Below are 21,833 nucleotides of genomic sequence, written 5' to 3' on the forward strand. Positions count from 1 at the left end.
GTAATTATATAAATTGTTCTTCTAGTTCTGCTCATGCTACTCTGTACCAATTCCTAAGTCTTCCCCAGAAAGTCAGAATTCAGAAAGGCGCAATGAGAAGAGAATGCATCCTCTGGGGGATCCCCACAGGAAAAAGCCATTGTCAAAGAAAGCGAGATGAAGTGGTGGAATAGCCAGTGTGAAGAACAGCAAGAGGTGAAGTTTGGCTGGCCTGCAGAGACAGAGTAAGTGAAGGCGGAAGCAATGTATAATGCATAAGAATAGAGAAACAGGCTGGAGTCAGGTTGTGAAGAACCTGAAATGGCAAATCAAGGACTTTGGATCTGACTCTGGATGTAAGGAAGCACTTCAGCAATGAACAGACTGGAGAAGGGAAGGGAGACACGATCAGCAGGCTTGTCGAAATAATTCAGGCAAGAAATGATTTGCCTCTAACTAGAGTGGGGAAAGTGCTGCTGCTGCTGCTGCTTTTCTGGGAACAGACCAGCTTAAGGGGCTCATCCTTGGTTACCCTGGGTCTGTCTTTTCTTCATTAGAAAGGTTTTTTGTTTCCTCTTGAAGAATTCCATTCAAAAGTTTTTCCTGTGCCTCATGTGTTTTCTTCGGCAGTTTTAGGCCAACAAGCCCAACCTAGCCTTTTCTCTGAAACATGCTCTTCTAAAATCGTGTGTGTGTGTGTGTGTGTGTGTGTGTGTGTGTGTGTGTGTCTGTGTAATTCTCTAGAATTTCTTCTTCTCTAGCCCTGGCTCACACTCAGGTTCTAGTTTTGTTTGTTCGTTTGTTTTTGTACTGAATGTGGTGACTTTATTGATGGTACACAATATAGGACTCTAGGTTTCTCCCCACTACAGGGATAAGGATGTAAATGGGACATGGGATCCCCAGCATAGGGATGTAGGCTCCCCAGTGGCGGAACTCCTTTTTTGGCTGGGGATGAAGGTCCACGACATGGTGCCATAACCAAACTCACTGTCAAACCAGGAAACGAGCTTGACGAAATGGTCGTTGTAGGCAATACCAGCGCTACCATCAAAGGTATAGGAGTGGGCGTCACTGTGAAAGTTACAGGATACAGTCTGGTCCTCTGTGTAGCCCAAAATGCCCTTCAAGGGTCCCTCTGATGCTTGCTTCACCACTTTCTTCATATCATCATATCTGGCAAGTTTCTCCAGGCAGCAGGTCAGATCCACAACAGATACATACACTGAGAGTAGGAACACGGAAGGCCATGCCTGTGAGCTTCCCGTTCAGCTCAGGTATGACCTTGCCTACAGCTTTAGCAGCACCAGTGGAAGCAGGGATGATGTTTTGGGAAGCACCAAACCCATCACGCCGCAGCTTACAAGTGGGACCATCTACTGACTTCTGGGTAGAAGTAACGCCATGAACTATAGTCACGAGTCCTTCCACAATGCCAAAGCTGCCATGAATGACCTTGGCCAGGGAGGCCCAGCAGCTGGTAGAGCAGGAAGTATTACTGACAATCCTAAGGGAATTATCATATTTCTCACAGTTCACTCCCATCACGAACATTGGGGCATCAGCAGAAGGGGTAGAGATGATGACCCTCTTGGCTCCACCCTTCAAGTGAGCCCCAGCCTTTTCAATGGTGGCAAAGACTCCAGTGGACTCTACAACTGACTCGACTTCAGCATCTCCCCATTTAATATTGGTGGGATCCCGCTGCTGGAAGATGTAATGGCTTTTCCATTGATCATCAGCCTTGACAGTGCCCTTGAACTTGCCATGGGTGGAATCATATTGAAACATATAAACCACGTAGGTGAGGTCAATGAAGGGGTCACTGATGGCCACCATATCTACTCCACCTGTGGTGAATGCATCCCTGGCCACCAGGCACCCAATATGGCCAAATGTGTTGACTCTGACCTTTATCATCTTGTTTCAGGGATGCTACTGAAGCAGCAGATCCTGGCACCGGGCTTGGGAGAAAAGCCATCAGGTTCTAATTTAACACAAACAGTTCTGCCTTGTTGATTAAAGTCAGGTAGGAAGACTATTGTCTGCTGTCATTTCCTTTATCTTTGATTCCCATTCACTCAGACCTTGGTAGCCCTCATTCTCCAGGGTCAATCTCCCTCCTCATCCTGACATTTTAACTACCTTGCCTTCCCTCTCAGGTTGTCTCCTGGTTCTCAGACTCTCCATGATCCACCAGGGTAAAAATATGCCTTAAGAATCAGGCTTTAGGGGCAGCTAGGTGGTGCAGTGGATAGAGCTCTGGCCTTGGAGTCAGGAGAACCTGAGTTCAAATTTGGCCTCAGACACTTGACACGTACTAGCTGGGTGACCCTGGGCAAGTCAATTGACCCCGACTGCCTAAGCAAAGAAAAAAAAAATCAGACTTTAGTTCCTCCCTTAACAATAAATAGCCTTTGTTCCAAAAGCTTCAACATTTTGTACAGAGACCTACACAAATGACTCACAAATCTTCCTGGAACAAGCACCACAGCTACATGTCCACCAGGCCAGCCACAGAGACTGCTGGGGTTCAAGCTGAGCCTGCTCCCAGGTTTTTCCCATTTGTCCTCCTCAATTGTCGGAATGTAACTGCTCTCCCTCTTGCCTCCATCCTCTCTTTCCTTCACATCACTGATGAACTGACTAATTTTTCCAGATCCATAGACCTGGTCTTTTCCCTATTCTGTCCTGTTGACAAATGTTTTCATTTGCTCCCCAGTGTAGAATTCAGAACTTCCACAATGGGATACCACTCTCATTTCCTTCTGGCCTGATCTCTCTCCTTCTCCTCCCTGCTTTGCATGACTTTGGCCATATCTCTCCACTGGTTCCTGCCCCAAAGGGGCTGGCTCCTGTTCGCCCATTCAATGCCTGTGCACTGGCTATTCCCTATGCCTAAACTGTTTTTCTTTGCCCCCACTAGGGTACATGCTACTGAATTTCTAAGGCTTTAGAGTCTAAAAGACATGCCCCCTCTCCAGAGAAACTGCCCAGTCCATGCCTCCCCAGCAGGGCCATCCAAGGTACTCTGTTTACATGTCTACACGCTACGAAACTATTATTACTCTAAGGTAAGGTCTTGTCTAAACTTTTTACCTAGCCTAGTCCAATGCCCCTAGATGTAATAGTGCTATGCAGAGTAGCATTAACACTGAATTTGGTTCATTTGAAAAGCTGTTCTGTAGAGACTCAGAAGTCAATTTTATTAGGCCTTTTGGGGACAGCAAGGGAAAATGTGCTCTTTTAAGCCTCCTGAGAAACTGCCAAAGACAAAAGTACGGAAGGTACTAATGCCCCTTAAAAGGCTTATGAGCACATGAAGCCATTTCCTATAGTATGGGGGGATATTAGCATGGCACCTTGCCGACATCAGTCACCACGTGACCTCAGACAAGTCACTGAGCCTCTCTGGAGCAAGAGGCACATGCAACCACTTCCTCACAGTGTGGCTGGTAGGTTTGGAACTGGGAAGGATCTTCAAGGTCCTCTAATCTACCCTCACTTGCCAGGGAAGGAAAGAGAAAGCCAACATATTCTCCACTGTGCCACAAGAGAAACAGATGGAAATGTCAATTATTGATGCAACATCAGTCACTATGTAAGGGGCTCTAATGGCAAAAAAAAACCAAAACAAAACTCTGCAAGATAACTTGCAGATCCCTTGTCGTATAATGGGGGGGGGGGGGGGGGCCGAGAGAGAGGGCAGGTGGGGATTCTAACTGTATAAAGGCAAATACAGGATGCAGAGCCTGTTTGCTGACCTTGGCCTCCCTTCCTTTGCTACCATTACCTCCTTTATGATCCCATACCTCCTTTATCATCAGAATCGTGTACCTTCCTGGCCTGGAACCATGTTAGCCCCTGTATCCCCTGGCCAGTATAGGACACAATCTATTTCTTAGACACAGTCTGAACACAAAGTTGTGAGGCACTGTTAATTCTGTTTTCTTCAAACCTGGGTATTTAGATAGCAGAGAATTCCCTATTGCCTAAGGAACACACCAGATTTCCTTTCTGGCTGTTGTATAGAGCTAACGGCAGTTGTGAGAATTTTTCCATTTTCACATGCATTTTTAAACTATTTGCAGTCTCTCATTAAACTGGGATCTGCTGATACGGCTACGAGGAGTTAAGAGTTACTGGAGGGCCAGGTCTTAACTAGTATGATAATGAAGACGAGGAGATCCTGGAAAACAGAAATTGACAATTCATTGGGAAATGTCCACCTGTTCCCCACTAAATATTTTGCTAAGGCCCCCAAACAAGGTGCTGGGAAAATGGGAGAGGGGCTGAGACACTCTCAGATTGGCGGATCTCTTCAAGGATGGGCAGTGCTGCCCTGCTGCCCAAGTACCCACCTCCAACCAGCCTAACCCAGCCCAAGTGGGAGCTACAGAATATTACAAAAGTGAGGTTTGGCCTTTCATTTTTCCTAACTGGAGGGAAGGAAAGGCTGCCAAAAAGAAAAGAGGGCCATTAAAATGTGTTTTCAAAATACACAGAAGAAAGGCCAGAAAGAAGCAAAGACAAAAGACAGCTTTGAAATGACTGTTGAATATATCCTAAACATAACAGAGACAAGCTGGACATAACAATATTTGCAATCACTGTGCATATGGAAGGGTGCATTTCGGTTGATGCTTGTTAAATTCAAAATTTTAAAATAGGAAGAAAAAATACAGCAAAGAAAAAATGTGGATGTCTGAAAAGATAGTTAACGCCCCTCCCTTTCTCCTTCCCAATAGGCGAGGTCTAGATGCAGAATCCGCAAAATCTGGCTGGGGGGGGGGGGCGGGCGGTGTAAGAGGACAGGACTTCTGACCCAAGGAGTGGCAAGCACAAACGATAAATTACATGAAATTGAAAAGCTCCTCTCCTGACACTGCCACAATCCTGGTGCAGGTCCAGATGACCACATCTGGACTAGCCTCCTGGCTGGCCTGTCAGGCCATACTCCCACTCGGCAAGATCTTCCTAAAGATCAACTTTAACTGTCATCCCTCCATTCAAGCAACTCCACTGGCTCCCTAGGACCTCCAGGATCACATCTAAAATCTTCCAGACCCTGGCTCCTCTCTCCCTTTCCCGTCTTCCCCTCCCTCCCCTGCCCTACTATGACAGTGGCCTCCCCTCCTCAGGTCCATCTCCTCTCAGCTAAAAACCACCCCCCTCTGCAAGAAGCCTTTCCCCAACCTCCTCAATACCACTGCCTTCTCTGTTGATCTCATTTGTACATGGTTGTTTGCATGTTAACCCCCACCCCCTATCAGATTATGTACTCCCATAGAAGACTGCCTTTGACCTTTCTTTGTATCCCACAGTGCCTGGGCACATGGCAGGGGCTTAATAAATGCCTGCTGCTGACTGAAAATAACCAACACAACAACGCTAAAGAGGGACAGAGAACAAAGTGGAAAACTAGGTCTACAACGGTAATCTCCACTAGGGGTCGGAGGTACAAGGCCCATGCAGGAAACGCAAATATAAGAAAAAACAAGTACAAGAACCATTCCCCAATGGATCAGTGGTCAAAGGACAGTACTAGAAAGTTCTCAGAGGTGACTTGCAACCATATGAAAGATTGCTCTGTGGGGGGCAGCTAAATGGCTCAGTCGATAGAGTCAATGGTCCTTGCCCTCATAAAACGGTAGATCTGCAGAACAGCAAATTGTAGATATTACAATTAAGAAAAAACATAGGGGCAGCTAGGCGGTGTAGTGGCATTGAGTTCCGGCCTTAGAGTCAGGCAGACCTGAGTTCAAATTCAGCCTCAGACACTTGACACTTACTAGCTGTGTGACCCTAGGCAAGTCACTTAACCCCACTGCCTAGCGATAACTAATGAAATAAATAAATAAAAAGGGAAAACAAACAAACAAATAAATGAGGGAAAAAAGATTGCTCCAAATTACTGACAGGAGAAATGCAAAACAACCCTAGGGGTGGACAGATGAGTAAAGATGCGTCTCATGTTGGGGAAGCTATGGACATAACAAGCACATTAACACAAGACTTAACTAGTACAGCTGTGAAATGGTACAGGCCTTCTGGAAAGCAATAAGCAATTTGGAACTAAAATGTTGAAACTTTCACATCCAGAGACCCACTGGCAGGCCTCTGCTCCAACGAGGTCAAAAACTAAAAAGACCTATCCATAAAATATCCAGGAATAGTTTTGGTGCCAACAAAGATCTGTAACCAAAGCAGATGTCCAGTAAACTGAGGAATGGCTAAACAATGCTACTTCCTCATATAATATAGAACGTCACTATCCACAGAGCCAGAGTGAATGGGAAGAATTCAGAGAAGCACAAGAGCATATGAACTGATATCAAACGAAGTAAGAAGAATCAGGAAGTGATAAGAACAACAGTGACCCAATGCTGTGCCATTACAATAACTCAAGGCTGGCCCCAAAAGAGAGATAAAGAGGGGGGCCCTGAGTCGGGCTAGAGCTAGTTTTGCTGACTTGTTTTTTCTTCTCACTTCCTCTCTCTTTCTTCTTTCTCCATCTTTTGTTGTAAAGTTTAGAGTCCTCAGGAGAACAGTGGCAGATTCTGAGCAGTATCACTTTCTTAAACATTGGGAGGCAGTAGAGGAAAAAACAAGCTTAAAGAGAGCTTAGTGAGAGGCCCAACTAAACCCAGCTTACCCCAAAAGTCATCGAGGAACAAAACCAGAAGACAACAGTGACAAAAGACAGTTATCAAGACTTCTGTAAAAGATGATTTTTCCATCTATCAAGAAAATATCGGTGAACCAGAATATTATACATGGTAACAGCAACATTGTAAGCATGATCAATTGTAAGTGACTTAGCTATTCTTAGCAATGCATGTATCCAAAAGATTCCAAAGGAGCCATGATGAAAAATGCTATCTACCTCCAGAGAGAGAACTGATGAACTCTGAATGTAAATTAAAGCAGACTTACTTACTTTATTTTGTTTGTTTTACAACATGGCTGATATGGAAATGTTTGCTATGACCACACATGTATAATATGTATAACAGAAAACAAAGTGCTTGCTTTAAGGGGACTGGGAGTGGGGCTGGGAGGGGAGATAAGGGGGAAGGACAGAATTTGGAACTCAGAACTGTTTAAAATGATTGTTAAAAATTTTGCATGTAATTAGGGAATATTTAATGACATAAAAATAATTTTCAAAAGTTTTTTTTAAATACATCAGTACCTACAAACTTGCTCAGGCTTATAATTTGTATTAAAATAATATGAAAGGATTAATGACAGGCAGGTTTTCATAAATAACATTTTACATATAGCAGACTATGGCTTTACAGTTACACAATTAACTAAAGAAAAACATCAAATACAAAACCTCTCTGTGTTTCCCTTGACTACAATTAAAAAAACACATTTGTTCTGGTGACAAAACGCTGCTTCAAAAAGGTAAAGTGTCTCCTGAGCATCAGCTAAAATCCTTAAGGATTCCTTAACAGATGAGATAAGGTAACATCATTCAGTGACCCTCTGCCTATTTCTATCAACTGAGACACAAAATGGAGATCAGGCTCCCTTGGCATGTCTGACACTCACGGAAGCTGTCAGTTTCCACGTTCCAATGGAAAAAGGCTTCCCCACCAGACCTCCCTCCCTGTTTGTAGAGGACATCCCCACGATGACTGCACCAAGCTCTGTTACTGCACACCTCCTAAAAGAGATCCATAATCATGCAAGAAGAGTCCAACCTCACTAGAAACCACACTGGAAAAACCAAAGGATGATGGTCTCTTTTTCAGACTAAGACATGCAGCTGAATGGACAACCCAGAGAGTAATACATTGATCTTAGACACCGAAGTAACCTGAGCTCAGAATTAAATAAACAGATAAGAACAGGCTTTCCTAACTTGTTGCAACAATGCCAATATTCTCCTGAGGCAGCTCTTTCTGAAAATCTGAAAAGTCTGAGATCCCACAGTTTCCAAAGAATTAGAGAGTCACCCAAAAAGCAAAGGAGACGTTTGGTAGGCATAAATAAGCCACAGCTTATTTCCAAGAAACAAATGAGCATCAGGAAACAGCATAAAAGGTTTGAAAATTCCCTATGACCTGGAAAAGTGAGCTGCAGCCAAGCCTAGACAATCCCCCCAGGATTGTCTAAGTTCTCCCACACGTTTAGGAGGGGACCCCGTAGAACATGTACGGGCAGATGTGGACAGGTTGTGATCATTGTGGTCAGTCCTCTATCAAGGAGCTCATAGAATCTAAAATATCAAAATCAGTGTAACAGATCACCACAGACTCCAAATTTCACCTTAGGGCTGCAGGTCTCAACACACGACTCCAGTACCTAACTCCAGGGAGTACTTAACCGTTTACAATTTCCAGTATCATTAGAATAAGACAAATTAGGCTTCTTGATATCAGAGATCAAAGAAACAAGTTGTTTTTAACTTAAAGAGCATAATTAAAATGAAATTTTTGTTTGTTTTGTTTTTTGTTTTTAGCAATTGGGGTTAAGTGACTTGCCCAGGGTCACACTGCTAGTAAATGTCAAGTGTCTGGTCTGAGGCTGGATCTCTATCCGCTGCGCCACCTAGCTGCTCCTAAAATGAAATTTTTGAATTCAGTTAGCTTAATTTAAATTGCTTAAAGTTATTCTAAACATTTCCCTCTATGTATTTTAAGCAACAGACAAGAAACTTGCCTAAACTGTTAATCCATGACAATCCTTCTCTGTAGTTGCTTCAGCTTAGTAGAGAGGTAACCGTAGATTCTCAAAGATCATACATAAGCTCAGCCTGTTCCTATCAAAATGAAAAAGCTTTAGAGGTACAGGATAAGTCCAGGAACTGATCCTCTTCAGATCAACCTGAGAAGTGGGCTGAACCTAAAAACCACAGCTTTTTAGCACCAATGTTCTGCTTGATGCTAGATGGCTCCGAGGACTGGATATTTTGGAGCAGTCAAAACGGCAGCTGGTCTAAAGAGCAATACAGAGACTGATAGTGGGCATAAGTAAGCTGCATCGTTATTTCCAATGATAACCGACCTAAACACAAGAAGTAGCATATAAGGGAGATGATTCACGATAAGTCTGAAGAGAAAACCAAATGGGTCAGTCATGCAGTGAGAGATCAAGAGATGGGCTCCCAAATACTGCACAGGTAGACAGGAACTGTAACAAACACCAAGACCAAGACCATCTAGCTCTGGGGACCTCCGTGGAAGACCCATGATAGAACGAACATACACAAACACCATATTTACCAAACGGTGATAATAGCTACATCTAATGAGCTCAATAAATCCAGGAGTAGTCAAGTTTCTCTATACAAGTAGAAGAGTCACGGTGAAGACAATGACCCAAGTCTTAAAGCATCTTACCTTGTTGGTTTTAAAATCTGATCACCAGTTAAAACATATATCAACACACTCAAACACAAGGGCTTGCTTGCATTTGGTATGAACTCAGTTATTTGTTGAATGCTCTAAGGTATGCTTTATATTAAAATATTTATTGTATATTGTAGACAGAGCAAATCTTAACTCCTTCAATTTTTACACAATCAAAATTAAGCATAAAGAATTTTTCTATACAAATTAAGTATTCTAAATACACAGTTAACTAAATAATTTGGAAATATGGCCAGTTGTCTTCCATTCTATCATTACAATGTTAAAGAAGAAAATGTTAATTTACTAGTTATTTGAAAAGAGCAACAGATGAAAACGGCAAGAATAAAAATAGAAATAAGTCTAAACAAATTTTTTTTCTGTTCAAAAGAAGGAAATGTTACTAAAAAAAACCTGGTGGTATTATGAAAGATATGCTTCCCTAAAGGTGAGATCAATAATGTCTCAGCCAAGGAGCTCTTGGGAGTTTAATGGTTGAACTCTTTTTCCTATCTTGGGTGATTGTCCTGTTGGGCCCTAAAATTTTCTTGGTCTTCTGTAAGAAGAGGGGGGAAAATGGGAATTTGGCCTGGAGCAAAAGAATGGGGTTTGAGCCCACTGGAGTTCATGAGGTAGAGTGAGTCCTACAAAGTAGTCACCATTTTGGTTTGTTTCCTTCTTACCCATGGAGAAGAGTTTAGTTATCTGATAAATATTTATGGGTGATGGAAGCAGGCTGAGTGTTTTTATTTTTTAACATCTCTTTAAGTTTGGAGCCCATGCAATAAGAAGTTTCCCACCGCCAGAGCTTCGCAGGCTGGTTCTCGTATTAAAAAACTGGAATCCATTATTCTGTGTTTTTCTGTATAGTACATAACGCTTCACCTGTAACTTTAGTTGCCACAATGTAACTATTAGATGTATTCCAACCATTTCCTTATCCCAAATTTTATATCTCCCGCATCATGAATTCCATGTCCAGGATGTCTTGATATTCTGACGTGAATACCTTAATAATGGCTAGCATTTATAAAGGCTCTAAGGTTTGTAACATGCTGTACACATATTATCTTATTTACTCCTGACAGCAACCCTATGAGATGGGAGTTACTCCCCATTTTACAGAGGAGGAAACTGAAGCTGGGAGAGTCAGTTAAACTCAGCCACAACTAAGCATCTGAGGCAGGATTTGAACTCCTTGTCTTCCTGACTTCAGTGCCCAGCACCATCTACTGTGCCACCTCACTGCCTTGATACCCCTTCAAAACAGTTCCCGTATGTCTTTCTCCTTTCTGGTTTTCTGCCATTTAATACTGCGTAATTCTTAATGATTTCCAAATCAGTGTTTCTGGTCTACCTGACCATCTCAGTATGTGGGTTATCTGTGTAGTTTTTTTCTTTCAAATTCAAATGATTTAGTGGCTACTAGACTAGCAATGTGGAAAGTTGGATTTAGTTTTGGCGCTTGCCTGCTCTAGATAATGGTTTTCTGATCTCCTTTCCTCTCCCTGCCCCCATACACACAAAACGTCATCCCTTTATAGGGATAACATGAAGATTATGTAAATTTTTCTGAGGAGGGAAGAGGAAGATTGGTGTGATTTCATCAGTATGCTAAGTTGCTGAGGGGAGACACTCCCTGTGTTCTGGCTCCTCAGCTCCTTAAGAGATGAAAGAATGGGGGGGTTGGGGGGGGATTCTCTGCCTGAGTTTATCCAGTGCACTCTGCCACCAGGCTGCCTACCCCTCCCTCTGCCACGATTTTTTAAGAAATACGTTAAAATTTTGGATAGTGAGGTTAATATGTAGTTTTTACACTCAGTATTTTGATTTGAAATCTTGTCATCTAGGGTACAAGTGAAAATAGCCAAAAGTGAACCATTATCTCGGCATCCTCTTTCTTCTCATTTTGTTGCTGAAGAAATGGGAGAAGGTTAATGCCATGAGTGCCCAGGAAAGAGAACTCGGATTCTGTGTCAGATAGCCTAACTCAATTCACTACCAGGATGACCTTGAACAAATCATTTTCCTTCTCAGGGCCTCAGTTCCTCATCACAAAAATGAGAGGTTATCTGATCCCTTCTAACTCAAATTCTATGATCTCCAATGGCTAAGCCAGTGTTAACTTCATAATCCGCTGTGCCTTATCCATCCAGAGGCTACAAAACGATCTCAGTCCCTGTCCACTCTTGAACTTTTAGGTGCTGACCACTCCTCTTCCTTCACCCCCATATCCAAGCTGGTACCGAGGCCTGCTGACTTCACCTTTGCAGCATCTCCCCAACAGGCCCCCCTCCTCTCTTTCGAAGCCACCCCCCCCTCTGATCCAGACCCTTATCACCTCAAGCTTGGATTAATGCAATAAACCTGATGGTGGGTCTGCCTGCCTCAAGTCTCTCCCCACTCCAAATCATCCTCCATTCAGCTACCAAAGTGGCTTTCTGAAAGGACAGCTTCAATCATGTCACACACACCAGTGGCTTCCAATCTACCACTTACAGGATCAAATACAAAATGCTCAATTTGGCATTCACATTCAAAGCCTTTCCTAACCCAGCCCCCAGCCTCCACCTTTCCAGTCTTCGTATACCTTATTCCTCTCCCTGTACTCTTCAATTCAGTGATTCTGGCCTCCTGGCCTCATTTAAGTACAAGAGTCTCTATCTCTGGACTCCCAACTAACATCCCGCCTCCTCCAGGAAGCCCTCCTCAGCCCCTTTGAATTCCAGGGTTTTCCCTCTATTTATTATTTCCTACTTATCCCATATGTTGCATGCTTTGTATATGTTTGTTTGTATGTTGTCTCCCCCACTAAATCGTAAACTCCTTGGGGGCAGGGACTGTTCTTTACCTAGCACAGAGGAGGCGCTTAATAAATGCTGACTGAGTCTTGGCATCCCTGAAGGTGAACTTTCTTGTCTTTACTAGCTCCCTTTTCCAAAGACAGCTTATGCCTTCAAATTCATCTTCAATATCTCTTTTCCTTTATATTCAGTCTCCTTCTCATGGCTTCAATAAATCTACTAACTTCCAATCACCAGGGTTTCTTTGATGTACCTGTCTCTCTGGTCTCTGGCCCCTGGAGTACTTTCCTCATCTGTAAAACAGAGCGAATGAGTGTGAGTGGCAGCCCCTTCCTGCTACTGGTTCAGGAGCAAATTCAAGCACACGTATATAAAGCAACCTGCAAACCTCCAAGTGCCGGGTGTCAATCACTATTAGTGTGCACACTAATGTGCAGGGAGTGGACAAAGGCCACTTCAAACCAACAAGACCTGGGTTTGAGTGCCGCCCCCGGACACATGATTCAGGCCCGGCCAGTCGAATCTCTTCTCAGTTCTCTGACAAAACTACAAGTATGGAAAAGTGCATCCCGCATGGAAGAATATCTTCTACAAGGAAATCACTGGTCCAGCCACACCCTCCGATCACCATGGCTGCTCCACTTGGTGCCTGAGCACCAGACCCCTGCGCTTGCAGATGCTTCTCTCTATCCACCTTCAATCAGGTCGCAGCCTTGGAGATACCTGCCTGGATTTTCAGACTAACCCATTTCTCCCTGTTCCAATCTATTTTATACCAAACTGTCAGAACAATAACCTTCCCGAAATACACAATCATCATCCTACTGTTTTCCAGCTCAGAATGTGAGGATGCTTTCCCTATTAGAGTAATCACAAAATCCTCAAAATGGACAAAAACCACCATCGGAAAGTGCCTTTCCTACCCAGCCTCCCTCCTAGACAACCTCTGGTTATTTTCCAGCTCAGCCCAACTGTCCGTGGCAGGAATCTCTCCAGCCTTGCATTTTCTTACAGCCAGTTCAGCCTGGAGCTGGGCTAGGTGGCCTTGGCATTCCTTACATCTCATTTGGACATTTATCCCACTCTAACCTAAGCTCTCAATCTATGTCTATCACATTCTTAAAGACTTGAACATAATGGTACCATTTGGATAAAAATTTTTCAAAAATAAATTCAAAATATCAACAGCCAAGAGAATTGCTCCAACTCACTAGCAAGAGAAAAACAAATTATATGCAGATTTCACCTCATACCCATCAAACTGATAAAGACGTTAAAAGCTGGAAAAAATCAGCACTGGAGGGACTGTGGAAAGACAGAATTCACTGCTGTTGGTGAAGCTGTGAATCAGCATACAATGACAAACACGTTGAAAAATAATGTCAGATTATTGGAGAAAAGGCACTCAAAGATCCACACCCTTTGCCCCAGTGAGATCGCATTACTATACATACCTCTCCCGAGCCTACCATCCTGCAGTTCAATTGTCCCCTCATCCCAAGATTCCCCAGCTCTCGATAAGAAAGGTGCTATATACCAAAATGATCACAGCAACATTTTTTTCATGGTTGCAAAAAAACTGGAAACAAAGACAGTGGCCAACCAACCAGAAAACAGCTGAACAAATTGCAGTATATAGCTATAAAAGAATATTATCACACCATAAGAAATAGTCATTGAGGAATTTAAAGAAATATAGGAAGTCATGAACTGAATAAGCAGAATCAGAATAATATTCATAATGACCATAATAATGCAAATGAAAGGGCAAATGAGCTCAGATTAACGTGGTGATCAACACTGGTCAAAGAAGGCAGATAATGGCTTCCCTCCTCGAGGCAGAGCTGGGGGAGCTGGGGTGGGAAGAAGGGACACTTGGTCATGCCAGTCTTTTTTGTTTTCACAAAAGACCAGACTAAGGGGGTTAGGGGAAGGGAGCATCAACAAAACTTTAAAAAACCATAGGACTTCATGAAAAGAGGATTTAAATTCCAATCCTCGTTCAGCCTTTTCTGCCAAAATCACCTTCTACAATTCTTTTCCGATGAATATTCTTTCCCATTCTGGCAATGCCTTCCTCTCTAGCCCCCCATTTTTGCTATGTCAGCAATCATTCACTCCCCCTCCCACCCCTTCTGCAGTGCGGCGTCAAAGTACTGGCTCTGGGTCTCAGCAAGCTCCAATGACTTGCCCAGGATCACACAACTTCAGGAAGAGCCAGGATTCAGTCCAAGTCCCCCCAATCCCCAAGGCTGGCCCCCCTCTCTCTCTACCTCTCACTGTGTTGGTACATGCTTGGATACAAAGACCAGCATGATCTGACTGGGCTTTCTCATTCCAGAGAATGTTTGTTTCAATCACCAACATACACGCCAGACACTACCTGCAACAGAACCATCTGGTATACAAAGGATTCTGTTCGTTTGTTTCAAGGTTAGGGATTATCCTTAAACAGAGCTTTTTCTTCCCCCAAGAACAGCAGCGTAGTCCAAACTTTTCTGTTTCCCTCTTACATATGTCACTCCTGTGGCATTAGATTATATGCTCTCGATGTGACTGTCATCTGTAACCTTCCCGGCCCCAGTGGTAGCACAGCAGCCAGCATGGAGCAGGGACCCAAAGAGTTACTGACTGAATTGCACTGGACACGGGAGTGCTGAATACACAGGGATTTTGCTTTGGAATCCCCTGCCCTGTCACTGGGCTAAGTTGGCCCATCAAGTCACAACTATTTAATTACTGCAGCTTTTGTTGAACCTTAACTGGAGGGAAGCAACGGTAAAAATGTCCAGTGAATAGTTCAGAGGGGGAAAAAAAGCAAATAAAAGGAAAAATAACCTCCCACGTTAAATCTTCAATTTTTTTTTTTGTCACTTGAATTTCACCAGCATTGGCTTCACTCATACAATTCAAATTTCGAAAGTCTTTAAGTATGAAACCCAAAAATCTCGATGCCGTTTTAATAAAATAAGCATCAATGAATTTTCAGTCCCTGTTGGGTGTACAAACTGTCAGAACCACCCCTGAATTGTTTTGATAAATATACCGCAAATGGGCATTTTACACGCCCACTAGGAACACTCTCCCATCTCTCTACATTCCCACTCCTTCCTCTCCTGTTACTATTTTCCTCTGGGGTTCTGTTTGCAGCCCCCCAGCACCACGGGACAGGGATTCGAAAACCCTTGGCTGGTTCTCTTCTCTTCCTTTGCCATCTCCTGGCCAACAGAGCAGGACAGCAAAGCCAAATGGACCTACGACTCCACCCCAACGGAGCACAGGACGGGCATGTTCACACACATATTTCCTCAGGTGCCTACTATGTGCGTACTACACACCAGGCGCTGCGCCATCTGTTAGTCATGCCAACAGTCCTACTTCTGGACTTCTTCCTTCTTACTTAGAGATGTTTTTTGAATACTCGAATAGATGCAGAATTACAATGATTTGGGGGGGAAAATTGTAACGGCATCTATCACAACACCACATCAATCATTTGAAAGCCCAGTGAATTATCTGTACTGTGCAGGGAGTTTCAAGGAAAAGAGTAGGTTATGAAGCCCCAGGTCTCAAAACGTAACATCTGGGTGACCCTTAACTAGATTGGGGGTGTCTCTGATATCCTCCAAGCGCTCTCCAAAATCAGTTTTCTTACCCCCCCCTCCACATTTCTACCTAAATTAAATTTCTGCATTAAAATTTTAAGATACTGGATATTTTAGACTAGCAAAGAACCAAAGGCAATCCTTGAATGATCTGTTAATATACTAATGATTTTAAGGCATCAGGAGGGGTCTTACCTCGAGGAAGCTAGGTGGTAAAGCGGATATAGAGCACTAGACCTGGAAGTCGGAAGGCCTGAGTTAAAATTCTGCCTCAAGACACTCACTAGCTGTGTGACCCTGGGCAAGTCACTTTACCTCTCAGCCTCAGTTTCCTCATCTGTAAAATGGGGACAGAAATAGCACCTACCTTACAGGGTTGTTTGTGAGGATCAAATGAGATCATATTTGTAAAATGCTTTGTAAACCTTAGGAAGTTATACACAAATACTAGCTATTATTAGCTGCCCAAGTCACCAACAAATGTGTTTTCTCCTATCTTCTTGCCAAGGCAAATCCACCTTTACGTGCACTAGTGATCCGATTTCATCCACTTTCTTCAACAGATTGCTCCTTCTCATACCTTCTCTCCCACTAATCTTCAATCTCTCCCTAAGTGCTAATCGCTCCCCTACTGCTCACAAACTCATACATCTGAGGATCTACCCTCACCTGGACCCATCCATCTCTATTATCTCTCCCCCCAGTTCAAGAGCCTGAACTGTATGGATCTCCTGAGAAGTCCATGTTGTGTGATTCATGCCTCACTTCCTTTCCTCTCATTTTCTTAACTCTGCAGTCAGACTTCAGACCTCAGAATTCAAATGACTGACCCTGTGCTATCCAAAATCCCCAAATCCCAATGACCTCTTAATGCTCACTGGCCTTTTCTCCCTCTTCACCCTCTGACAGGCTTCCTGACGCCTTGGGCCTTTTGTGACTGTCCTCTTTCCTGGTTCTCCTCCTCCTAGTAAGACCCCTCCCTTCTCAGTTTCCTTTGGCAGATCTTCATCCAGATCACACCAATAACCATGAGTGTGCCCCCTCCCCATCTTCTCTTTTCCTCCCCTACTAGACTATTTCTCTTGGTGAACCGTCAGCTCCTATGGATACAATCGTTACCTCTACATCTGTGATTCCCAGATCTACTTATCCAGTCCTAACCTCTCTCCTGTTTCCAGTCGTGCATCTCCAGATTATCTATTACACTCTCTATTACACATAGATACCTATCTATTACACATCTCAGATTGGATGTACTAGGGACAAACTGAATGAGTTCAAAACTGACATTAAATGAACCAATTATCTCCCTTCCCCCTTCCCATTTCCTAACTTCCCTACTACCAATGAGGGGGCCACCCTTCTCCCAGTCACCTTTAGCCCTCTTTTTTCCTGGGCCAGGCCTGTCCCCTCACTCTAATCCCTCCCTCCACTCAACTGCCAGATGGATCCTCCCAAAGTGCAGATCTGACCAACTCAACTCTCTGCTCAATCAACTGCAATGGCTCCCTATCACCTCCAGGATGAAAGTGGAAAACCCTGTTTGGCTTTTAAAGTCATTCATGATCTGGCCCCCTCCTCCTTTATCAGTCTCCTTACACCTTACTCTCACAGCCATGTGATAACACTGCTGATTCTCACAAGACACTTGTATCTTCCAACTTTAAACATTTTTGCATTGAGAGACAGCTAGGTGGTAAGGTGAGTAAGACCTGGATTCAAATCTAGACACAGATATTTCCTAGCTGTGTGACCAAGTCACTTCATCTGTCTGCCTCAGTTTCCTCAACTGCAAAATGGGGATAATAACAGCACCCAAATGAGATAATGATTGTAAAGACCCTAGCAAAATGCCTGGCACATAGTAGATGCCTAATAAAAATTTATTCCCTTCCCTTCCTTTCTGCCTGTTGTCCTCCCATGCCTGGAATTCTCTCCCTTCTCTTTCTCTATCTCCTGGATTCTTGGCCCCCTTCAAACCCCAGCTAAAATCTTTCTACCAGAACCCCTTCCCAATCCCCCTTAATTCCCACACCTTCCCTCTATGGATTATCACCGATTCATCCTGTATCTCATCTTATCTTGTTTATACATAGCTGTTTGTATATTGTCTCCCCTAGGGCATGAGCTTTTCTTTGTATGACCAGTGCTTAGCACATTGCCTGAGCACACAGCAGGTGCCTAATAAAGGCTGGTCAGCTGACCAACACTTCTGAACCTAGCACTTTTAATCCAAGTGCTATCTTCCTTCAGTCCAAGACCAGTGTTATCTGTGTTGATCCGTGCTAGTGGTGCATGAAGTACTCACTCTGCACAACGAATACATGCATATGAAATCCAAACCCAATGACAGGACCAAGTCAAAGGGTGCTATCAGAGCTTTCCGAAGGCTTTGACATTCTTTACAAATGGTGAGCAGCACAATATTTCATCTGTCTAAATTTCCTCTTCATTCAAAGCTCCCCTAGATTATGGCCAGACTTGCCCAATCTGTGACTCGTGGAATGTCATCAGACATCATGGACATCGGAGTGGGGTTTCCTAGATTTCAATAGGAAGTTCCAACTTTGAGGTTCTCCGACTGACCTGCATGTTCTCTCGATCTGATGAGTTATGAACACACCATTTAGATATACTTCAACTTGACTGTCATTCCTTAATTCATTTACATGAAGACACTGATGTAGATTTTAGTTATTTTTTTGAAGTACTAATATCGATCATTTCGGCAACTCTACGAAGAGCAGCCTTCTGCAAAGAAAAAGCCTTCTTTGCAGATCTAATAGATCTGAAAATCATTACTAGCTCCTAAATTCACCTTATCGCCTGTTTACCTCCAAGTCTGGCACTAACTTGAAATTCCCATTGGTTCCAAGTTAAGACGTTCAAGTACAAGTCTACTATTCTCCCAGTTCTAAAAACTTAACTGATAGAAGTCACTCAAATCAAGTAGGTAAAAATAAGAGAAGCTCTTGGACAGACTTCAGCTAAAAAGCAGCCCTGGAACCGTTTTAAGGCCCTTTATGCTCCTGATACTGGCTAGGCTGGGACAGTCCCATTCAAAGGCTGAGCCATTTAACCTGGACTGGGCCATCACATTTGCTTTGACCTTTGGTAAGAACCAACCTGGGCTTTCAGTTTCTTAATTTATTACCATTTTCACTTGTTTGTCAAAATTCCTGGATACTAGGTTACTACAAAGGCACACTTATTAACAGGGGAACTGAATGATCAAAAAAGAAAAAATTTCCTGGCATTAGCCTCCTTCACTCAAATCCATCTCCAACGCCACTAGCAATTACATCTTTAGAGCCATCCTTAGTGCAGTGAACAGCTTTAGTTAATAATCACTAACACAGGACTCATCCTTCCTAAAGTTGAAATGCAGAATTTGAAATTAGAAAAAGGCTAAAGCTAAACTTTAAAAGAAAGTGGCTGCAAAAGTATACTGAAACTACTTGTAAGGTGGGAAGCACTGAATATTAAAATGTAAAAGGATTTATGAATTGTTATGTCAAGCAAACTGACGAGCTTCTTTCCTTAAGCAAGAGACAATTTTAGCTCAGTTAAAACATTAGCAAAAAGGCCTCTTACTCCTCAAGTGGAAGATTGGGGGGGGGGGGGAGAAATACACATTGAGGTCAAAACTGGAGAAAGATGAAGCAGCTGAGGCAAAATGAAAACCTCATATGGTAAGCAAAGATATTAATTTAACTACTGAGCCAACAAAATTTATAAAAATAACTCGTGAACACATTTAGAATTTTCTCAATCATCCAAAGGGATCTAAAGTGGCAATACAGTTTGTGTGTGTAAAACAGAAGAGCGGGAATTAGACAGTATCTAGTCTACAGACTAAAATTCTGGGAAAAAAAAAGAGGCCAGGTGCTTACTTCACTCCCGATTACAAGAGGGAGAACTCCTCAGTTCTGTACTCCCAGCGCTCCCAGCCGAAGCAGGCCAGTCAAGATTAGCCAACAGAAAAAAAAAAAAAAAAAAAAAAAAAAAAGAAGAAGAAAACCATTTGTCAGATCTTTCTTTCCTAACCCAGGGATCACTATTAAATAGCAAGTTTTCTAAATCTTCACAGAGCTTACTATCTTTTACATCATAACTAAAACTGAATAAGGAATCACTTAAAAAGTTACTTAGTGAAGTTACTTCCGGAGAGAGACAACAATCTAACAGAGGAAAACAATGTCTTCAGTGAGCTACTAAAAATCAATTGAAACATTGAGTCAGCCACTATTCTACTATTAAGGATGCCAGTTACTGTGGAAACCAAGGAAATCTCAAGCAGTAAGAAGCAAACCAAAGCTAATGCACCTCCAATGGTAAGTGGCCTGGCACAGAGTAGGCACCTGAATAAATCATTTCCATTCATTCATTCATAACTAGAATTAGCTTATTGGAAATTTGCATTCTAACCTGGAAACACTAAGAATTTGGATTCTTGTGAATTCATTCTTTACAGAAATTAGTTGCCTAAAATTAGACCTTGAGAGAGAAATGAAAAAAGATCTCTTATCTGTAAATGTATGAAGGAACCAAAATATCTTCCCATAGGTCTGTGCTCACCAACATAGCCAAATTTCAAAGGAAATGATTTATAAATTAGCCCCTATGTTATTAACAAAGGCCCCACTGTTTAAATGGATGAACTTGGTAGATCTACAATTAAAGAGTCAAATTTGGGCAATGCCTTTCACTAAGTCACTGAAGAATGGAAGAAGAAATGTTCAACAACAATATCGTACCTCATTTATAATCACTCCTCCTTTTTACCATAGAAGAGAAGGACCCAGGTTTGATTAAACCCCAGATGGAACAAACCAGTCTTAACCTTTAAAACCAATCCCCTATTAGAAAAATCCCCTACACTCCTATTAATTCCATCTCAAGAATCAACTCAAAGCATTTGTCAAATTCCCATTCTTCCACTATAAGATGGTGTCTATTTCCCAAAAGGCTAGATAAAATTCTTCTCAAACTTGAGGATATTAAATTTGCTTAGCACAATCAATGCACACATTCCATCTTTAGGGATACGATGAACTATGGCCACGTACTCCGAGGGAGCCGTATCAGATGTTCCCAAACCAGCGCCCGATCGGGACCGATCCTTCACAGCGGGAGCAACGAGGTCTCCCTTATACTGTCAGATGGCCAGCCATTTTTCCTCTTCATTTTCCTGGCAGCTCCAACTACATAACGACGAACAAGGAGATCGGTGCCATCGTGGATAACAAGTAAACCCAGGGTGGGAGAAGCGAAGAGTGTCTCCGAATTCCTCTATCGACACACAAACACACCGAGTCCAAAAGAGAATGGAAACACCAAGAACTGTGAAATGTTAAAAACCTGAAACAGGCATCCTGAACCAAAATCGAAGCATCCAAAAAATCCAAACCTCTCCTTGCCAACTAAGTTCCAGTGCAACCAGTCCGTGGTTTGTTGGAGCCTGGAAACCTACAGCTTCGTCTACAAGTTCCAGCCTCGATTTGGGGGCACCTCGATCCCTAATTCCGTCCCTCGCGTCCCAAACCCGAAAAAAGCCAATGGAAGAAAATCCAGAGCAAGTAAGCCCACCCCCACCCCCACCCCCCGAAGAAGCCAACCTAACCCTTCTCCTCGCTCTTCTTCAACCTGCTGAGCCTAAAGGAGAGCTTCAGACATTTTGGTCTGAGCAATCGAAGCAACGGGAGACGCACAAAAAGCTCGGTCCGTGCATACTCCATATTGATTCCGAATGCCAATTGTACAAAACCAAAACAACAACAACAACAAAAACTAACTAAACTGCAGGATTGCAAGGGAAAGGAAAAGGTGAAGACGACTCGCACGTCCAACCTTTGAAAGCCAAGATCTAAAAGGAAAACAGTCAAGGAGTCAGGACCAATTTCAGCCCAAATCCCCCAGATCAAGGAAAAGAAGAAGAAAGGAGGAAAAAGTAGGAAGCGGGGAGGAAAAACATCCATGCGAGCACGGGGTGTGGGGGGGGGGATTCGGGGCCCGGAAGACGATGGGCTCTCGCAGGCAGCCAAAGGCGCAGCGGCCACGACAAGGGCTCACCCCCCTCCCCA

The 21,833-nt window shown here is 43.2% G+C and overlaps 2 protein-coding genes across 4 annotated transcripts in view; both read right to left on the reverse strand.

Annotated features, from left to right (window-relative positions):
• The window catches only part of EP300 (E1A binding protein p300), a 90,351-nt gene that overhangs the window by 68,306 nt on the left and 212 nt on the right, over positions 1–21,833 (reverse strand). The window lies entirely within an intron of this gene.
• LOC114051940 (glyceraldehyde-3-phosphate dehydrogenase-like) lies at positions 805–2,127 on the reverse strand. Its single transcript, XM_027874364.1, is given in 2 exon segments — positions 805–1,199; positions 1,201–2,127. Coding segments are annotated over 2 exon segments (1,053 nt in total). The 5' UTR covers positions 1,900–2,127; the 3' UTR covers positions 805–845.

Source organism: Vombatus ursinus, unplaced genomic scaffold (genome assembly GCF_900497805.2).
Source record: "Vombatus ursinus unplaced genomic scaffold, bare-nosed wombat genome assembly UNPS02003292.1, whole genome shotgun sequence".
Classification (NCBI taxonomy): Eukaryota; Metazoa; Chordata; class Mammalia; order Diprotodontia; family Vombatidae; genus Vombatus; species Vombatus ursinus.